Source organism: Microtus oregoni, unplaced genomic scaffold (genome assembly GCF_018167655.1).
Source record: "Microtus oregoni isolate MIOR12 unplaced genomic scaffold, Mior012 000081F_ref0000091, whole genome shotgun sequence".
Taxonomy (NCBI): domain Eukaryota; kingdom Metazoa; phylum Chordata; class Mammalia; order Rodentia; family Cricetidae; genus Microtus; species Microtus oregoni.
Window position 1 is genome coordinate 3,534,724 of NW_024544541.1, and position 18,541 is coordinate 3,553,264.

The 18,541-nt window shown below is 47.1% G+C and overlaps 1 protein-coding gene across 1 annotated transcript in view; it reads right to left on the reverse strand.

Annotated features, from left to right (window-relative positions):
- Window positions 1-12,879, reverse strand: part of LOC121441753 (uncharacterized protein C1orf127-like) — a 32,148-nt gene extending 19,269 nt beyond the window's left edge. The window contains exons 1-3 of the mRNA XM_041643035.1: window positions 12,854-12,879; window positions 3,869-3,969; window positions 440-538 (exon numbers count right to left, since the gene is read on the reverse strand). Of these exons, the coding sequence (XP_041498969.1) occupies window positions 440-538; window positions 3,869-3,969; window positions 12,854-12,879 (226 nt within the window). The remainder of the gene's footprint in view (window positions 1-439; window positions 539-3,868; window positions 3,970-12,853) is intronic.
- Window positions 12,880-18,541: the final 5,662 nt, after the last annotated feature.

An 18,541-nucleotide genomic window follows, 5' to 3' on the forward strand; every position in this document is an offset into this window, starting at 1 on the left:
AAATAAACAGAAATTTTTAAAAATACATTTTTTTAAATTGTCCCATTAACTTCACAGTGTGATTTAAGTTTAGGGACATACTAGCACCTGATGGGCACTTCAATCCAAGCTTGGGGCCATTTGTCCACTGAGCAAATGTCTATTAGGAGTCTCCTAAGCATGAGACAGAGTCAACCCTGGAGGAACCGTAGCTATCAACACGGAGCACATGGGCTGTGCCTGCTCCCTGCGACCTGCTGGTGGCGCTGATGACAAGCACGTGAACACAAGAGTAGGAACGGGGAAGAGTTGTGACCTTGGAGAAGGTCAGGGCAGGCCTGGGAAGGAGCAAGCTTGTAGCCCAACGATGCCTTTCAGGAACTGCAGTGCCCGCGCCCTGGTGTGAGAAACGCATTGGAGAACGTGGGGGGGGGGGGGGGAGGTTGAGAAGATAGCTTACCCGGCGGGTGCAGGACCCATGCCAGCCACTGCCTCAAACCCTGCACGTGGCTCCTTGGAACCTGCAGGGTCATGTAGTCTGAGAAGCATTCGACCTTCCCTGTGGGGTAAAGAAGTTACTGCTGAGGAGGAGGAGAAGACAAAAGGGAGAGCGGAAGGAAAGGAGGAAGAGTGGACGGGCTTCCTTCCAAGCCTGCTTCAGTGAGCAGCCAGGAGGGGCTCACCCCCTGCATCTAGCCACAGTGAGCAGCCAGGAGGGGCTCACCCCTGCATCTAGCCACAGTGATCAGCCAGGAGGGGGCTCACCCCTGCATCTAGCATCAGTGTTTTGTTTTTTGTTTTGTTTTGTTTTTGTTTTTTCAAGACAGGGTTTCTCTGAAGCTTTGGAGCCTGTCCTGGAACTAGCTCTTGTAGCCCAGGCTGACCTCAAACTCACAGAGATCCGCCTGCCTCTGCCTCTCGAGTGCTGGGATTAAAGGCGTGTGCCACCACCGCCCGGCTTAGCCAGTGTTTTATGGGGAGACAAGAAGCACTGTGATTTCCTGGTGAGCACAGGCACCAGAGTCAGAACATCTGGGTCTAAAGCCCTACCGTATGTGCGTGCGTGCGTGTGTGTGTGTCTGTCTGTCTGTCTGTCTGTCTGTCCATGTGCCTGTTGCTTAGTCAGTTTCTTCCTGGAATTGATTGTATAATAGTGATGATAGGGATATAGACAATGACGACGGAAGGTGACAGGGACGGTAGTGATGGGGACATGATGGGGACTCTGGCCTGTGTTCTCTCCCAAAGCCTGAATTTAGTCTTCATCTTTTCTCCGGGATGAACGGTAACCGCCAGCAAAACCTTTCCTGAGGGCTGAGAGTCCCTCTAGGGGACAAACAAACCTGAGGGTCCCACCCTGTTCTTATACATCCCCTCTCTCACGGATAAGCTCAACAATGGAAAACCTGGCTGAGAATGTGGCTTAGGGGACAAGAGTCCTGCTGAGCAAGCATGAGGATCTGAGTTCAAGTCCCCAGTACCCATGTAAACAGCCACGCGTGGCCATACGCGCACCTCCCACTGAGTGCTGGTGGATATAGAGACCAAGGTTGGCTGACCACCAGCTTAACTCCAGGTTCAGTGAAAGAGCCGGATAACTAACACCCTCCTCTGGCCTCCGTGTGTGAAGGGGCGCACACACCCAGACACATGCATCTATCATACACATACACACAAAATAAACTACTTTGTAAAGGCGGGGGGGCGGTGAGATGGCTCAGCAAGTACCTAGTGCTTACCACCCAAACATGTTGGTCTGCCAACCTCATTTAGATCCTCAGAACCTGTGTGCCTTAGGTTCCTGTCGCTGTGATAAAAGACTTGGTTAAAGGAGACTTGGGAAGGAAAGGGTTTATTAAATATAGGGCAGGAGTCTAGAGGCAGGAACCAAAAGCAGGCCATGGAGGGAGGGGTGCTGCTTACTGGCTTGTTGTACACACACACACATACACACACACACACCCGCTTGCTCAGTCTGCTTTCTTATACAACTCAGGACCACCTGCTCACAGGCAGCATTGCCCACAGTAACTGCTCCTCCTTCCTCAGTCAATCAATCAAGAAAATGCAGGGCCAGGTATGCATGCGCCTTTAATCCCAGGCCTCAGGAGGATTGCCTGCCAGATCCTCAGGCAAGTGGATCTCTGTGAGCTCCAGGCCAGATAATAATGAGACCCTGTCTCAAAAACAAACAAGCAAACAAACAGAAAACAAAATAAAATAAAAACCGAAAAGCCTCCTCCACTTTGTGGCTGGAGAATTAGCTCAGTGGAAGAGCACTGGCCTTTCTTCAGAGGCCCTGAGTTCAATTTCCAGCATCCGCGTGGTGGCTCACGACCATCTTAACACTGTAGTCCCATAGGATACGATGCTCTCTACTGGTGTGCAGATAAAACATGCGGACAAAACACTCATATCCATAAAGTACATGATAAATAAAATAAATCTAAAAGGAAGGGAGGGAGAAAGGGAAGGAAAGGAGGGGGGAAGAGAGGTAGGGAGGAGGGAGGGAGAGAAAATGCCTCACAGTCTTGTCTGTGGGCATTCTGATGGAGGCATTTTCTCAATTGAGGTTCGTCTTCTCAGATAACTTTCGTTTGTGTCAGGTTCACATATATGTATACACACACACACACACACACACACACACACACACACCAGGATACCATATAAAGAGGGAAGGAGAGAACCAGCTCCACAAAACTGTCTTCTAGCAGGGCGATGGTGGCGCACGCCTTTAATCCCAGCACTCGGGAGGCAGAGGCAGGCGGGTCTCTGTGAGTTCGAGACCAGCCTGGTCTACAAGAGCTAGTTCCAGGACAGGCTCCAAAACCACAGAGAAACCCTGTCTCGAAAAACCAAAAAGAAAAAAACTTTCCTCTAAATATGCCATGGCACGTGTGCCCCCCCACTGCATACACATATACACACACATGTACACTAACAATAATGAATAAAATTAGAAGTTATTTCTTTAAAAAAAAAATCAGCAGGGAGTGTGGGAGAGGGCCACAACATAGGGCTTGGCCCAGGATGAATACTCAACAAATATCTATCTGTTCCCCTTGTAATGTCTTCTGTGTGGTGAGGGGCTGACGGTGGGGGCCCAGGGTTCTGCTGCCTGGCTGAAGTCAGGGCTCTCCTACTCATCGCTGGGGAGAAGACAAGTCCCTCACCCTTCCAGACTCTGATGTAAAAATGAGTTAGATTGGGGGCTGGAGAGATGGCTCAGTGGTTAAGAGCATTGCCTGCTCTTCCAAAGGTCCTGAGTTCAATTCCCAGCAACCACATGGTGGCTCACAACCATCTGTAAAGATATCTGGTGCCCTCTTCTGGCCTTCAGGCATACAGACAGAATATTGTATACATAATAAATAAATAAATTATACATAATAAATAAATATTTTTTAAAAAAATGAGTTAGATTTCCCTGTGTGGTGGTACACGTCTTTAATCCCAGCACTTGAGAGGCAAATCTCTATGCATTCAAAGCCAGCCAGGTCTGTATAATGAGTTCCAGGCCAACCAAGGCTATATATTGAGACCCTATATCAAAACAAACAACAAAGGTCAAAAGAGCAAAACAAATCAGTGGACCCCAAGACTGCATGCGAAGCCTGGTACGTGAGCCCGTGAGCCCGTGCCGGCTATTTCAAAACAAGGGCTTCCTCAGTGAGAGGGAGCCCGGGCTCTAACTGAAGCCATCCCTGGGAACTCAAGCACTCGGCGAGTGCTAGGTGGCAGAGGGGTCTGCCGTCCGTCCGGGCTAAGCACTGGCTATGAATGCTTCTGACTTCCACGTAACCACAGCAGGCAGGCAGGTTATCAGTCTGAGAAGAGGGGAACCGCCTGAAGCCTGGTGTGAACCAGAAAAGCGTGATTGATTTACCTGTCAGAGCTCCATGTGCCGGGCGAGGCCTGTCCTTGTTTGACCCGAAGGGGAGGACCCACGGGAACACAGCAGGCTGAATACAAGCCAGACAGATGGCCCTGTGAGGAAGGGAGAAGGGTGTGGAGCGGGTGCCCAGCCCAGCAGGGCTGCCTAGCCTGACTTTATTCACTCAGGCAATTATACCTCATCTCTGGTTTTGTTTTCTTTTACTTTTTATTGCTGTTTTGTCATGTTGTGTTTTAGGACATGTTTCCACCATGTAGCCTAGGCTACCTTAACCTCACCATCTAGCCCAGACTGGCCTCTAACTTGTAACCCTCCCGTCTTTGCCTACCATACGCCCAGATCACAGGTGCACAATATCTCCGCTACACTTCATTCAGTCAATTATATTTATGCATCTATGGATTTTATTATTTTTTATTTTTGCTCTGCTAGGGGTCAAATCCGGGCCATTAGAATGCTAAGCAAGCGCTTTACCACTGAGTTACACCCTCGCCCTAGAGATATATCGTTTGCATGGTGCCTACCGTGGGCAGCAGCCAGGACAGAGACCAAGCAGCAATGTCAAGGAAAAAATGAATAGAGGGATCTCCCACAGCAAGCACTGAAGCAGAAACAGGGATAAGATTCAGAAAGCCGGAGGTGGGGGGTTGGGGGAGAGAGTTTCCTGGAAAATCAATGTAAAAAGATAATTTCCAAAAAGACAACATTGTGGTTCTCATACAAATTTTGTTTTGATTTTCTGTTTTTTTTTTTTTTTTTTTTTTTCGAGATAGGGTTTCTCTGTGTAGCCCTGGCTGTCCTGGAACTCACTCTGTAGACCAGGCTGGCCTCGAATTCACAGAGATCCACCTGCTTCTGCCTCCCGAGTGCTGGGATTAAAAGGAGTGTGCCACCACCACCCGGCTCATACAGAATTCTTAAAATAAATCTGTCTGAAAATTTTTATTAAATAATTATTAATGAAGAAACCCTGCAGATTTACAGCCAGTTCAAAGGAGAGAGAGAGAAAAAAGAACAGATATATTTTCTAGATCCAGGATGTCGGAAGGAATTTGCAAACAGACTGGAAACCAGCTCAGTCCATGGGAGGCAGAATTTCTGAATGAAAAGAGCCCTGGTCACACGCACCAGTCCCTGACAAGAATCCTTTGCAGGCCCCAGGGCTGTCCGCAGCTTAAGGCTCCACAAGGGGTTGGACAGTCGGCTCCATTGGCTAAGTACCAGCCAGGCAAGCATGAAGACTTGAGTTTGGATTCCTAGTGTCCATGTTAGAAGCCAACCAGGGTGATACATGCCTGGGATCCTAGCACTGGGAGGAGGGGGCGGGGCTGAGTCATGCGCTCCCTATCAGCTCCCTGGCCAGCTAGTCTGTCTGGATTGGTGAGTCCCAGGTTCAGTGAGAGAAGGGGCCAGGTCACCACCCTGCATGCCTTAAATCCCAGCACTTGGGAGAGGTAGATGAATCTCTGAGTTCGAGCCCAGCCTGGTATACAGAGCAAGTTCTAGGACAGGCTCCAAAGCTACACTACAAAACCCTGTCTCAGAAACAAAAAAAAAAAGGGGGGGGGAGTATAATAGAAATCCCTAAATGCCTATATTCACAGTTTGCAAGTTATGGATAGCCTCAACCGAAGAATGGATAAAGAAAATGTTGTATTTGCAAATAATAGGATTTTTCATTGTTTCTCAACCTGACAAATAAGATTGGAAGACTGGAAGATTGTGTCATTTGCAGACTGGATAGATCAAATAAATCAGAGTCAGAAAAAAAAAAAGTGAAGCGAGCATGGTGGTCACATCTTTAATCCCAGAACTGGGAATCAGAAGCAGGTGGAGCTCTGTGGGTTCAGGGTCAGCCTGGTATATGTAGTGAGTTCCAGTCCAGCCAGAGCTACATAGTGAGACCCTGTCTCAAAACACTCATAAAATAATTATAATAATAATAGCAATAATGAAGCAATGAGGAGATTGAGAATAATAAATAGATAAATAAATAAATAAATAAATAAATAAGCCAGTAGTTATGATGCGCACTTTTTATCCCAGCACTCAGAGGCACGGGCAGGGGGATCTCTGTGAGTTCAAGGTAAGCCTGGTCTACAGAGCGAGTTCCAGGACAGCCAGGGCTACTACGTAGAGAGACCTTGTCTCAAAGAAAAAATCAAAAAAAAACAAAACAAAAAAATACAAATAAATAAAATAATGTGGAGAATAATAAGGACAATAAAGGAGGATCTCAGTGTCTACCTCTGGCCCCCCACACACATACAAGTGCACACATGCACCTCCATACACACTCTTGTACGTGCATGCCTCCCTTGACAAGGTATATTCACACATGTATATGCATATGTAACACATAAGTAATAAATAATAAAATAATAACAAAGCATCACAAACTAAGGAATGCTGGAGTCAGAGAGAGCAAATGTCAGCACTAAGCAAGCCACTTCCAACAGACAGAGCCTGCAATTGTTAAAAGTCTCAGGTCTGTGAGCTGGCTCATGGGGGAAAGTGCTCGCCACCAAGCCTGATAAACAGAGTGGGATCCCTGGAACCCACATGGAGGAGGAGAGAACCAACTCCACAAAATTGTCTCTGCCCCCCCCCCATGTGTGCAGTAGCACACGGGTATATGTTAAAATATCAATAACTGATCAGTGACATAAATCAATGTTAAAAACAAATAAATAAGGCCTGAAGAGACGGCTCAGTGGTTAAGAGCATTGCCTGTTCTTCCAAAGGTCCTGAGTTCAATTCCCGGCAACCACATGGTGGCTCACAACCATCTGGAATGAGGTCTGGTGCCCTCTTCTGGCCTGCAGACATACACACAGACAGAATATTGTATACATAATAAATAAATATTTTTTAAAAACAAAAAAAAAATAACTCTTTCTGCTTATTTCAAAGTTTTTACATCAGATAAAACATCACTAATCGGGGCTGGAGAAATGAATGGCTCAACAGTTAAGAGCACCAGCTGCTCTTCCAGAGGTCCTGAGTTCAATTCCCAGCAACCACAGGGTGGCTCGTAACAGTCTATAATGAGATCTGGCGCCCTCTTCTGGCACAGAGCCACATATGCTCATACTCAAGATAAACCTTCAAGAAAAATACCATCAGTAAGCTGTGGCATTTGAACTACGACGGGCAGCAAAGAATTCCAGGTTTTCATCCAGAGAGGTATATTCCAGCCAGAGAGAGCAGGAGGTACGAACCCACAAGCATGGGGGAACGATCTGATGCTTTCAAGGAACTAAACACAAAGGTCAGTACAAAAGTCTGACAAAGGGCCAGACAGCAGGTGTGTGGGGAGGGCAGATACACCCTAGAGGAGTACCGAGATTTGAACTTAGAGTAAATCAGAAGTTCTGGAGACCCTAGGTGGGAAGGCAGAGATGCACTTCAGGGTTTCTCTCTGTAGCCGTGGCTGTCCTGGAACTCACCCTGTAGACCAGGCAGGCCTCGAACTCACAGAGATCCCCCTCCTGCCTTGTCTCATGCATGCTGGGATCGAAGGTGTGCGCCACCACCTCCACGTGATTTTTAGGCAGCTAAACAAGAGTGTGTAGTACTCTCGCAGAGGACTTCAGTTCCTGGCACACTCCCACACTGCGTACTCCACAACCATCTGCTCCAGAGACTCTGTGGCCTTCTTTTGGCCTCTATGGGGTCTCATATTCACCTGCACATATCCCTACACAGACACACACACATAGGCAGGATCTTTTTAAAGATAAAATAGATGGGCATGGTGGTGCTTGCCTTTATTCCCAGAATTTGGGAGGCAGAGGCAGCTGGATCTCTGTGAGCTCTGCAGTGTTGGGGATAGCTCTCAGAACTCTGTACAGTCTAGATAAACACTGCACCAACCAGAGCTACAGCCCTGGTCTCCAGAGCAAGCTTCAGAACAGCCACAGCTACATAGTGAGACCTGTCTCAAAAATATACATAAATCTTTTTAAAATGTATTTATTATGTATGTAGTGTTCTGTCTGTATGTTTGCCTGAACACCAGAAGAGGGCATCAGATCTCATTATAGATGGTTGTGAGCCACTATGTGGTTGCCGGGAATTGAACTCAAAACCTTTGGAAGAGCAGTCAATGCTCTTAACCTCTGAGTCCATCTCTCCAGCCCCATAAATAAATGAATCTTTTAAAAAAGGGGGGAGCAGTTTTGAAGGACTGCATCAAGAGCCTAAACACTCCTGAAAGGCAACCTCCTTAAGTGGCATTTGAGAAATAGCCCTGGGGTGAAAGACAGCACCCGGAAGAGCTGGCAGAAGCCAGGCCAGCGAGAAAGCTCCAGCTCCCAGAAGCTAGGAGATAGGTCCAATCCACCACTTTCAGAAGCCAGCACCATCTGAGGCTGCTCCCACTGCAGCCTGTGACCAGCAATCTCGTTCCAACAGTGTCTCGGGCACGGTGCCCAAAAAGGCATGCATGAGGCTGTCCACAGAGCAAGGCTGTTTCCTCAGACTGGAAACCACCCAAATGCCTATCAGCACGGGAATGGGTGCACTGGGACCTGCTCACTCTATGAGATAGCAGAGCACAAGAAAAGGCAATACGCCTCGCATACTACATGTTCCACTGAGAGACGTCAGACATGAGAGAGCATCTATCTCTTCTGTGACTGTATTTATAGAAAGATCAAAAATAGTTCTAGATGTTGCATTTGGTGGTGCAGATAGTGGCTCCTCTAGGGAGAAAATCGGAAGTCACTGTGTGTGTGTGTGGGGGGGGGGGTTCTAGTCATATGGGTACTAGAATAGCAAGTGTAAAGGAAAAATTGAAAACGGCTCCTGAATGGACCCTCCAAGTCACTATGCTTCTGCAAAAAAACTGGGAGTTCTCTAGAGTGTTACTCTTTCATTTTCTGTGAGGTATCACTGGAGCTATGGAATCTCTGAGCACTGGAAAAACTGTTCTGACCCAGAAAAATGTGAGAGGGTTTGGAGTTATAGCTCCATTTGGTAGCGTTTTCATCCGGCTTGCATAGAACCCTGGAATCGAACCCCAGCACTCCAGAACACCATACGTGAACGCCTGTAATCCCAGCTCTTGGGAGGTGGAAGCAGGAGGATCAGAAGTTTAAAATCATTCTCCTCGGGGCTGGAGAGATGGCTCAGTGGTTAAGAGCATTGCCTGCTCTTCCAAAGGTCCTGAGTTCAATTCCCAGCAACCACATGGTGGCTCACAACCATCTGGAATGAGGTCTGGTGCCCTCTTCTGGCCTGCAGACATACACACAGACAGAATATTGTATACATAATAAATAAATAAATAAATAAATAGTAAAAAAAATATAATAATTTTATGGTGGGGGGGTCACCACAACGTGAGGAACTGTATTAAAGGGTCACAGCATTAAAAAGGTTGAGAACCGCTGGAGAGATGGCTCAGTGGTTAAGAGCATTGCCTGCTCTTCCAAAGGTCCTGAGTTCAATTCCCAGCAACCACATGATGGCTCACAACCATCTGTAATGAGGTCTGGTGCCCTCTTCTGGCCTGGAGACATACACGCAAACAGAATATTGTATACGTAATAAATAAATATTTTTTAAAAAAAATCATTCTCCTCCACCTCCACATGACACATTTAAGGCTAGCTTGGCTACATGAAAAAATGTCTTTTAAAAAAAAAAGTACATTATATCCAGGTGCAGTGCCGCTGGTTGCTGATCTGTGGCTATGGTCTAGGTGTCACTGGTTGCTGATCTGTGGCTATCTATGGTCTAGGTGTCACTGGTTGCTGATCTGTGGATATCTATGGTCTAGGTGTCACTGGTTGCTGATCTGTGGCTATCTATGGTCTAGGTGTCACTGGTTGCTGATCTGTGGCTATCTATGGTCTAGGTGTCACTGGTTGCTGATCTGTGGCTATCTATGGTCTAGGTGTCACTGGTTGCTGATCTGTGGCTGTGGTCTAGGTGTCACTGGTTGCTGATCTGTGGATATCTATGGTCTAGGTGTCACTGGTTGCTGATCTGTGGCTATCTATGGTCTAGGTGTCACTGGTTGCTGATCTGTGGCTATCTATGGTCTAGGTGTCACTGGTTGCTGATCTGTGGCTATCTATGGTCTAGGTGTCACTGGTTGCTGATCTGTGGCTGTGGTCTAGGTGTCACTGGTTGCTGATCTGTGGCTGTGGTCTAGGTGTCACTGGTTGCTGATCTGTGGCTGTGGTCTAGGTGTCACTGGTTGCTGATCTGTGGATATCTATGGTCTAGGTGTCACTGGTTGCTGATCTGTGGATATCTATGGTCTAGGTGTCACTGGTTGCTGATCTGTGGCTGTGGTCTAGGTGTCACTGGTTGCTGATCTGTGGATATCTATGGTCTAGGTGTCACTGGTTGCTGATCTGTGGCTATCTATGGTCTAGGTGTCACTGGTTGCTGATCTGTGGCTATCTATGGTCTAGGTGTCACTGGTTGCTGATCTGTGGCTATCTATGGTCTAGGTGTCACTGGTTGCTGATCTGTGGATATCTATGGTCTAGGTGTCACTGGTTGCTGATCTGTGGCTGTGGTCTAGGTGTCACTGGTTGCTGATCTGTGGCTATCTATGGTCTAGGTGCCACTGGTTGCTGATCTGTGGCTATCTATGGTCTAGGTGTCACTGGTTGCTGATTTGTGGCTGTGGTCTAGGTGTCACTGGTTGCTGATCTGTGGCTATCTATGGTCTAGGTGTCACTGGTTGCTGATCTGTGGATATCTGTGGTCTAGGTGCCGTTGGTTGCTGATTTGTGGCTATGGTCTAGTTTCGCATCCATTAAGAGAACTCATTTCAACATTCTGGACTGCCTGTATATGTATCTGCTCTGGGGACCTCTCTTTTGTACTGAAGGCAACATTTAATAAAAATCTCTGTAATGTGTTCCTATTTCAATTTGGTTTCTTCAGGGCTGGGTAACAGACCTTAGGACCTTGCACACACGCAACCAGCACAATGCCACTTTGCGTTCCCAGCCAGAGACTTCATTTTTTTTTTCAAGTAGAGGGCTTCAGATGTAGCTCGTTAGTACAGCGCGTGGCATGTGCAAACCCCTGGGTTTGATCCCTAGTGGAAAATATATGTGAGTTCCTATTTGTATATAGTGGATATAGGCATATATGTGAATGTGTGTGTAGAGACAAATGTTTAAAGTTATATTTTAAGTAATTGATCCAAGTGTGTCTGCATACACCTCTAAATCCCAGCACTTCAAAGGCTACAGCAGGAAGAATCTGAGCTTTAGACCAGATTCATGGAGAAATTCTGTCTCAAAAACAAAAACAAAGCCTGGCGGTGGTGGCGCACGCCTTTGATCCCAGCACTTGGGAGGCAGAGGCAGGCGGATCTCTGTGAGTTCGAAACCAGCCTGGTCTACAAGAGCTAGTTCCAGGACAGGCTCCAAAACCACAGAGAAACCCTGTCTCGAAAAACAAAACAAAACTAAACAAAAAAAAAAAAAAGACAGATAAGAAAGGACAGTAGGTGTCCATCAAAGGCTGCTGTCGCTGGCTCCTCTAGTTCTTCAGTATCAAATGAGCTGAGAGCCAAGGCTCTCAGTCTTCCAGACTCGGTTAGCAAAGAAGGGCTAAACTGGTGCTTCTCAACCTTCCTAACACTGTGACCCTTTAATACAGTTCCTCATGCTGTGATGAACCCCGACCATACCATTATTTTCGGTGCTATTTCATAACTGTAATTTTGCTTCTGTTATGAATTGTAATGTAAATATCTGTGTTTTCTGATGGTCTTAGGTGACCCCTGTGAAAGGGTCATTCGACCCAAAGGGATCACAGGTTGAAAACCTCTGGCCTAGCCTGGTTCCCTAGCCTGTAATCTGAGCTGGGCCTGCCAGATTCAACTGTCTGCTCTTCATCCACCCAGAGTAAAGCCAGGCATGGTGGCACAGCCCTGCAATCCCAGCACTCTGGAAACAGAGGCCAGAACATCTGGAGCTTGAGGCCATGCCTGAGCTACACACCAAGACCCCATCTCAAACTAAAACCAAGCCAGAGAAAGACCCTCTCTCTAGAGACAACCTGGTGGCCTCGTCACCCCTGCTCCGCGTACGTCTACCCCTGCTAGAGTATCCTCGTAGCTCCCAGCAGGAGGCGACATTATCATCATTTGATTCGTTTGCAAAGCAGAGGCTTTTACTGCCCTGTAGCCAAAGTAAGATTACCCCAAGGCCAGGTGAATCTGCTTGAGAGGCCGGGAGACCTGGGAAAGGAGAAACAAGCTGCTTTGCTGATGTGTGGTGCCATCCTCTCCTCACCCATGCTGTTATACAGGAAAGGGCATTACATTCGCCTTGCCAGGGCCAGCTCAGCCTACACCTGCGCAATCTCCTCCTCCAGCCCCTACTAGGAGCGAGATTCCAGTGTGGCTTTTATGGATCCTGAACTTTCCCTTCACATCCCAAAGCTGAGCTCCACACTGAACAGCCATGAGAAGCGGGTGGTTCCTGGCACAGGACCCAGACCTCCAGCTGGCCGACCCCACCCAGCTTGTCCATCGCCCTCTTTGTCCACAGATCTACAAACATCACAGAGCACACAAAAGCCCTGCAGTAAGGAGTCCAGGGCCAAGTGCCAACTACTGTTGACCTTCAAGCTGGCAGTGGAGGCCTTGCTCCTATTCTGAGTGGGTTTGTTCTGTCCTTCAGTGGTACTGGGGACCAAGCCCTGGGCTTGCACACTCTATACAAGCGCTCCCTGGGACAAGGGATGGTGACGGTGACAGTGGCTCTGGCCAGGCCTTCATTGAGAATACTGGCTTCTCCCTTCTTTCTGTCCTCAGGCAGCTACAGAGCTGACCACCCACCTCTTTCTCTCAAGACATGAAGCTTCTGGATTCTGGAAGAAAATATTTGGTTTCTGCTCCAAGCGGCATAATAGAAGCTCGGGGTTCCCCTAGTCCTCAGTTCTCAGGAGGACCAGACAAAGACCCTCTTGGGAAACTTGGGTAAGGGCACTTACCAGACAACTGCCAGGGAGCCCCACATCTTCAGCCTGGAGGCTCTCTCCTCCCCTGGAGGAGTTTATCTGGTGGCACTCCTAGGTCATAGGTAAAAGACCAGCCTGTCCCCTTCTCTTGGTTGCCAAGAGCCACTCAAGTACCAGCCAGGTGCCAGAATGGACAGACAGGTGTTAACACCTCCCGACTGCTTTGTGCCTCCTGGGGTGACAATTAATTGCTTTATCTCTGAGACCTCAAAATAATAGGGTGCTGTTCTTTGTTGTTGTAGAAAACACCACAACCAAGAGCAACTTAGGAGGAAAAGGGTTTGTTACATCTTACGCTTAGAGTCCATCACTGAAGGAACACGGAGCAGGAATACGCAGCAGCCCGGAGGCAGGAGCTGAAGCAGAGGCTGTGGAGGAATGAGGCTTACTGGCTTCACTGCTTAACTTACTTTCCTACACCACCAGGGACCACCAGTCTAGGGGCGGCACCATCCACTGTGGGCTGGACTCGCCCACACTGATCATCAGTCAATCAAAAGAGAAAAGAAAAGGAAAAAAAAAAACTGCCCCCATAGACACAGCCACAAGCTGACCTGACGGAGGCAGCTCCTCCGTTGAGGTCCCCTCTTCCCAGATGGCTCTAGTTTGTGTCAAGTTGACAAAAATCACTATCAGATATGCTGAAGGATGCAGCTGAGCCGAAGACAACTTGCCTACTGCATGGAAGCCTTGTGTTCCAAAGAAAAGAACAGGAGGAGAAAGAAAAGAGAAAACAGATGGGGAGAAACAGGAGGAGAGGAGGGCGAAGGGGAGGAGCAAAATAGGGTCATCAAGAACTTTGTTTGGAGATAGTAGTTTGTTTGTTTGTTTGTTTGTTTGTTTTTGACACAGAGTTTCTCTGTGTAGCCCTGGCTGTCCTGGAACACTCTATGTAGACCAAGCTGGCCTCAAACTTGGAGATCCACCTGCCTTTGCTTCCCAAGCATTGAGATTAAAGGTGTGTACCACCACCACCTGGGCAAGAATATTTTAGTTCAGTGGATAAGAGCACTGGCTGCTCTTCCAGGAACAGAGCCTGGGTTCAATTCCCAGCACCCACATGACAGCTCACAACAGTCCAGTTTTTAGGAATCCTAAACCCTTATACAAATATACATGCAGGCATAACAGCAATGTACACAAAAAATTAAAAAATAGTAACTTATTTTAAAAGAATATTTTTAAAAACATTGACTTTTTAAAAATTCATAAAGGTTTATTTAATCTTAATTATGTGAATGTGTAGGTGTCTGTGTGTGGGTGTGTGCATGAGGGTGTGGGTTCCGTGGTCAGAGAAATCAGATCCTCTGGACTGGAGTCCCGGGTGGTTGTGAGCCATCGGCATGGGTGTTGGGAATCAAACAAACACGGGTCCTCTAGAACAGGGGCATGTATCCTTTTTTGGGTTTTTTTTTGGTTTTTTTTTTTTTGGTTTGTTTTTTTTTTTTTTTTTTTTTTTTGGTTTTTGGAGACAGGGTTTCTCTGTGTGACAGTTCTGGCTGCCCTGGAACTTGGCGCGCATATTCTTCACTGTCGCCCTAACTCTAGTCCTAAAATCTGGATTTTAAAAAGATTGTTGCATTTGGGTGGTGGCACATGCCTTTAAACCCAGAACTTCTTGGGGCAGAGGCAGGTGGATCTCTGAGTTCCAGGCCAGCCTGGCCTACAGAGGGAGTTCCAGAACAGCCAGGGCTACACGGAGAAACCCTGTCTCAAAGAAAAAAAATTATTTTCTGACTTGTTTTATGTGTATGATTGTTTTGCCTACAAGTATATGCACCACATGGGTGCCCGTGGAAGTCAGAAGAAGCCATCTGAGCCCCTGAAACTGGAGTTACAGATGGTTGTAAGCCACCTTCGGGGCTGGGAACCAAACTCAGGTCCTCTGCAAAAAGAGTCAGTGCTCTTAACCACAAGGCCATCTCTCCAATACAAAACTCTTGATTTTTAGCTGTTATATTTTATCTGTAGATATTTTCTCTCTCTCTCTCTCTCTCTCTCTCTCTCTCTCTCTCTCTCTCTCTCTCTGTGTGTGTGTGTGTGTGTGTGTGTGTGTGTGTGTGTGTGCGCTATCCCCAGTGGTGGGCATAGAACCCATGACCTCACATGGACTCAGTAAGTGCTGTACCACTGAGCCACCCAGCCTGATAAACCACTGTTAAACCAAGTCAAGGCTGGAGCCTAGCAGCACTGGCCTATAATCCTAGCACTTGGAAGGCAGAAACTGGAGGATTAGGAATTCAAGATCGCCCTCACGCTGGAGAGCTGGCTTCAGCGGTTAAGAGCACTGCCTGCTAGGTTCAGTTCCCAGCATCCACATGGCAGATCACAATTGTTTAGAATACCAGTTCCAGAGGACCTAAGAAACACATATATACAGCCAAAACTTATATACAAAAAACAAACACTTAAAATTAAGAAAAAACACCTTCAGCTACCCAGTGTGTGTAAGGCTAGCCTGGACCACATGAGACCTTTTCTCAAAGAGAAAAAAATTTAAATTGGGTGTAGGGGTACATGCCTTTAATTCCACCCTTTGGGGAAGCAGTCAGGTGAATCTCTGAGTCTACAGAGCAAGTTCCAGGACAACCAGGGCTGCAAAGAGAAACCCTGTCTCAAAAAAAAACAAAAGAAAAAGGAGGAGGGACTTGAGAGCGGCTCAGCAGATCCTGGTTCCTGAAGGACCAGTGTTTGGACTCCAGCATGGCTCCCTCCGCTCAGGATATGGAGTTGACCCAGAGCTTCACGTATGCTAAGCAAGTGGCTGTCTGTGTGTTGAGAAGGGCCCTACGTGGCTTTGAACTCGCTCTGCAGCCCTGCTGGCCCTCAGCTTTCAGTCTTCCTGCCTCAGCCTTCTGTGTGGCTGGGGGCCTGCACCCTGGGCCTGGCTACATTTGTCATTTTAACTATTTTAATTAGACTAGTAGGAAATTATGCCAGCTATCTCAGAATCTGGGGATTTGGGAAAACTTTTTTTTTTAACTAGAGCTCAATTCACTTACATTTTAAAAAGACACACACTCTCTCTCTCTCTCTTTCTCATATACACACACACACTCTCTCTCACACACACAGATACAGACACACTCTCACACATACAGACACACACACACTCTCTCTCACACACAGATACAGACACACTCTCACACACACACACTTTTTCTCACACTCTCTTACACACTCTCTCTCACACACGCACATCTCTCTCACACACATGCATGCACACACACACTCACACACATTCTCATACACACTCTTACACACACTCTCTTACACACACTCTCAGACACACAAGCACTCTCTCTTACACACACACACACACACACACACACACACACACAGTTCGTGTAGGTCAGAGGATATCCTACAGAGTCAATTCTCTCCACCCTGTGTGTCCCAGGGCTCTAGTGAGTCAGCGGGGCTGATGGCAAGCATCTTTATATACTGAGCCATTTTACTGGCCCTTTCCCCCATTCTGTTATGAACACTCTTGGACCCGTCTTCTAGGATCTGCTTTCTTTGTTGGTGTTTATCTCCCTTCATTTAGACCGTTTCCTTAAGTCAACTCTGGTGGCAGCTTACTCTTGAATCCCACACTACCCTGGGTTGATTCTGTGCCACCTGAGAAGACAGGGATGGAACCTGGACCTCAGTGTAGTTCTCGAAAACTTGTTATCCATGGGCCCGTTCACACACAGGTGGGAGGTTCTCGTTGCACCAAGCAGAAGCACCAAGATTGGAACACACAGGCCGGGCGGTGGTGGCGCACGCCTTTAATCCCAGCACTCGGGAGGCAGAGGCAGGCGGATCTCTGTGAGTTCGAGACCAGCCTGGTCTACAAGAGCTAGTTCCAGGACAGGCTCCAAAAACCACAGAGAAACCCTGTCTCGAAAAACCAAAAAAAAAAAAAAAAAAAAAAAAAAAAAAAAAGATTGGAACACACAGCTGGCTAAACCCTCACAGGAACCCTTGAAGCCCCCGCTTCAGAGAGCCCCACACAGGAATGCCAAGGCCAGGTCAAACATCCTTGGTACACAACTCACTCACCCTAAGAGAACCTGAAAGGACCCCTGAGGCTCTTGTTTAAACCTAAAGAGAAGCAGGGGCTGCGAGATGGCTCAGTCAAAGGACACCTGCCACCAAACCTGACTACTTGAGTTCAGTCCCTGGGACCTAGATGGAGAAAGGAGAGATCAATTCTTACAAGCTGCCCTCTGACCTCTGTACAGGTGCCATGGTACATTTGTTTCTTATACACACATACTCACACAAGAACATAAATAAATAGAATTTTTAAAATTTTTAAATAACACAGAAAAGGAATGAGAAAACAAATTCTCTTCCCTTTAGACAACATAAACTTCATTCCACACACACACCCCTACAGATATAATCACATACCTTAACACACATCTTTAAACACATCTACACACACACACTTCTGGAATATTCTTAGAGAAGGCAGTCTCACTGGGGTCTTTATAAATGAGCTCAAATTTCATTTTTCCAACTGGGAAAACACACATTTTCAAAATTGTTTCTCCTCACTAACAGTTGAGAACTGGCCAAGTCCCAGCACCCCCCACCGTGACTTCACCACAGTTTTATTTATGAACAGCCTCCTTTCTTGCAAATGAGAAGTTGCATCTATGCATCTAAACTGCGGGCACTGCTGCCCACAAAGCTGGTTTTCCGAAAGTACAGCCACCAACTCACTCACAGGTCTCCTTTGACACTTGGAGGTCAAAGATCAGTAAGAAAAATATTAACTCCAGTTGCCACGCTTCCCAGGCGTTTTCAAGTTCACCCACCTCTGCAGAAACCCATGCCATTACCACCGGGCTTACCAAATGTCTACCTGGTTAGTCAGTTATAAGATATGCAAAGCGCCTTATTGCATCCCAGCCTGGGAACCAGGAAAGGGACATCTGGACATCGTGATATGGAAGTGTAGTATTTTTCACACGGCTGTCAATACTGGGGATTAAACTCATGGCCTTGGGCATGCAGGCAAGTGCTCTACCAATTGAGCTATAGGCCGCCCAACCCAGTTTTTGTCTTGAGAGCTGCCATTCATCCAGAATTTTCTCTGAGGTAGACAGGGTCTGAGGCATTGGCACAGCCATCTAATCTGGGTCCACCCTCAAAGGCACCTATCTGCATAAAAATTCAGGAGTTCTTGATCTTGAATGGGGAAAAATATGTTCTTATGTTCATTAACATCTACTTGAAAGTTAGCGTTTGACCATCATGAAGAGAATAAATGAGCCACAAGATTATTTGCTCCTAAGAGAAATACCATGCATTTTCTTTCTTTCTTTTCCATTTATTTATTTTGCGTGTATGTATGTGAGTGTACATGCCACTGCATACATATGGAAGTCAGAGAAGAAGTTGGGTGTAGTAATAAGAGCGGCGGGGCTGCGTCCCCAGCACTCCGGCTGCCCACATGGCTAGCTTATGCTCCAAAATAACAACACACAAACTGTATTCATTTAATCACTGCTTGGCCCATTTCTATCTAGCCTCTTCTAGGCTAATTCTCACATATTAGTTTAGCCCATTTCTAATCATCTGTGTAACGCCCCTAGGTGCGCTTACCGGGAAGATTCTAGCCTATGTCCATTCTGGGTCGGAGCTTCATTGCGTGCGTCTGCCTGG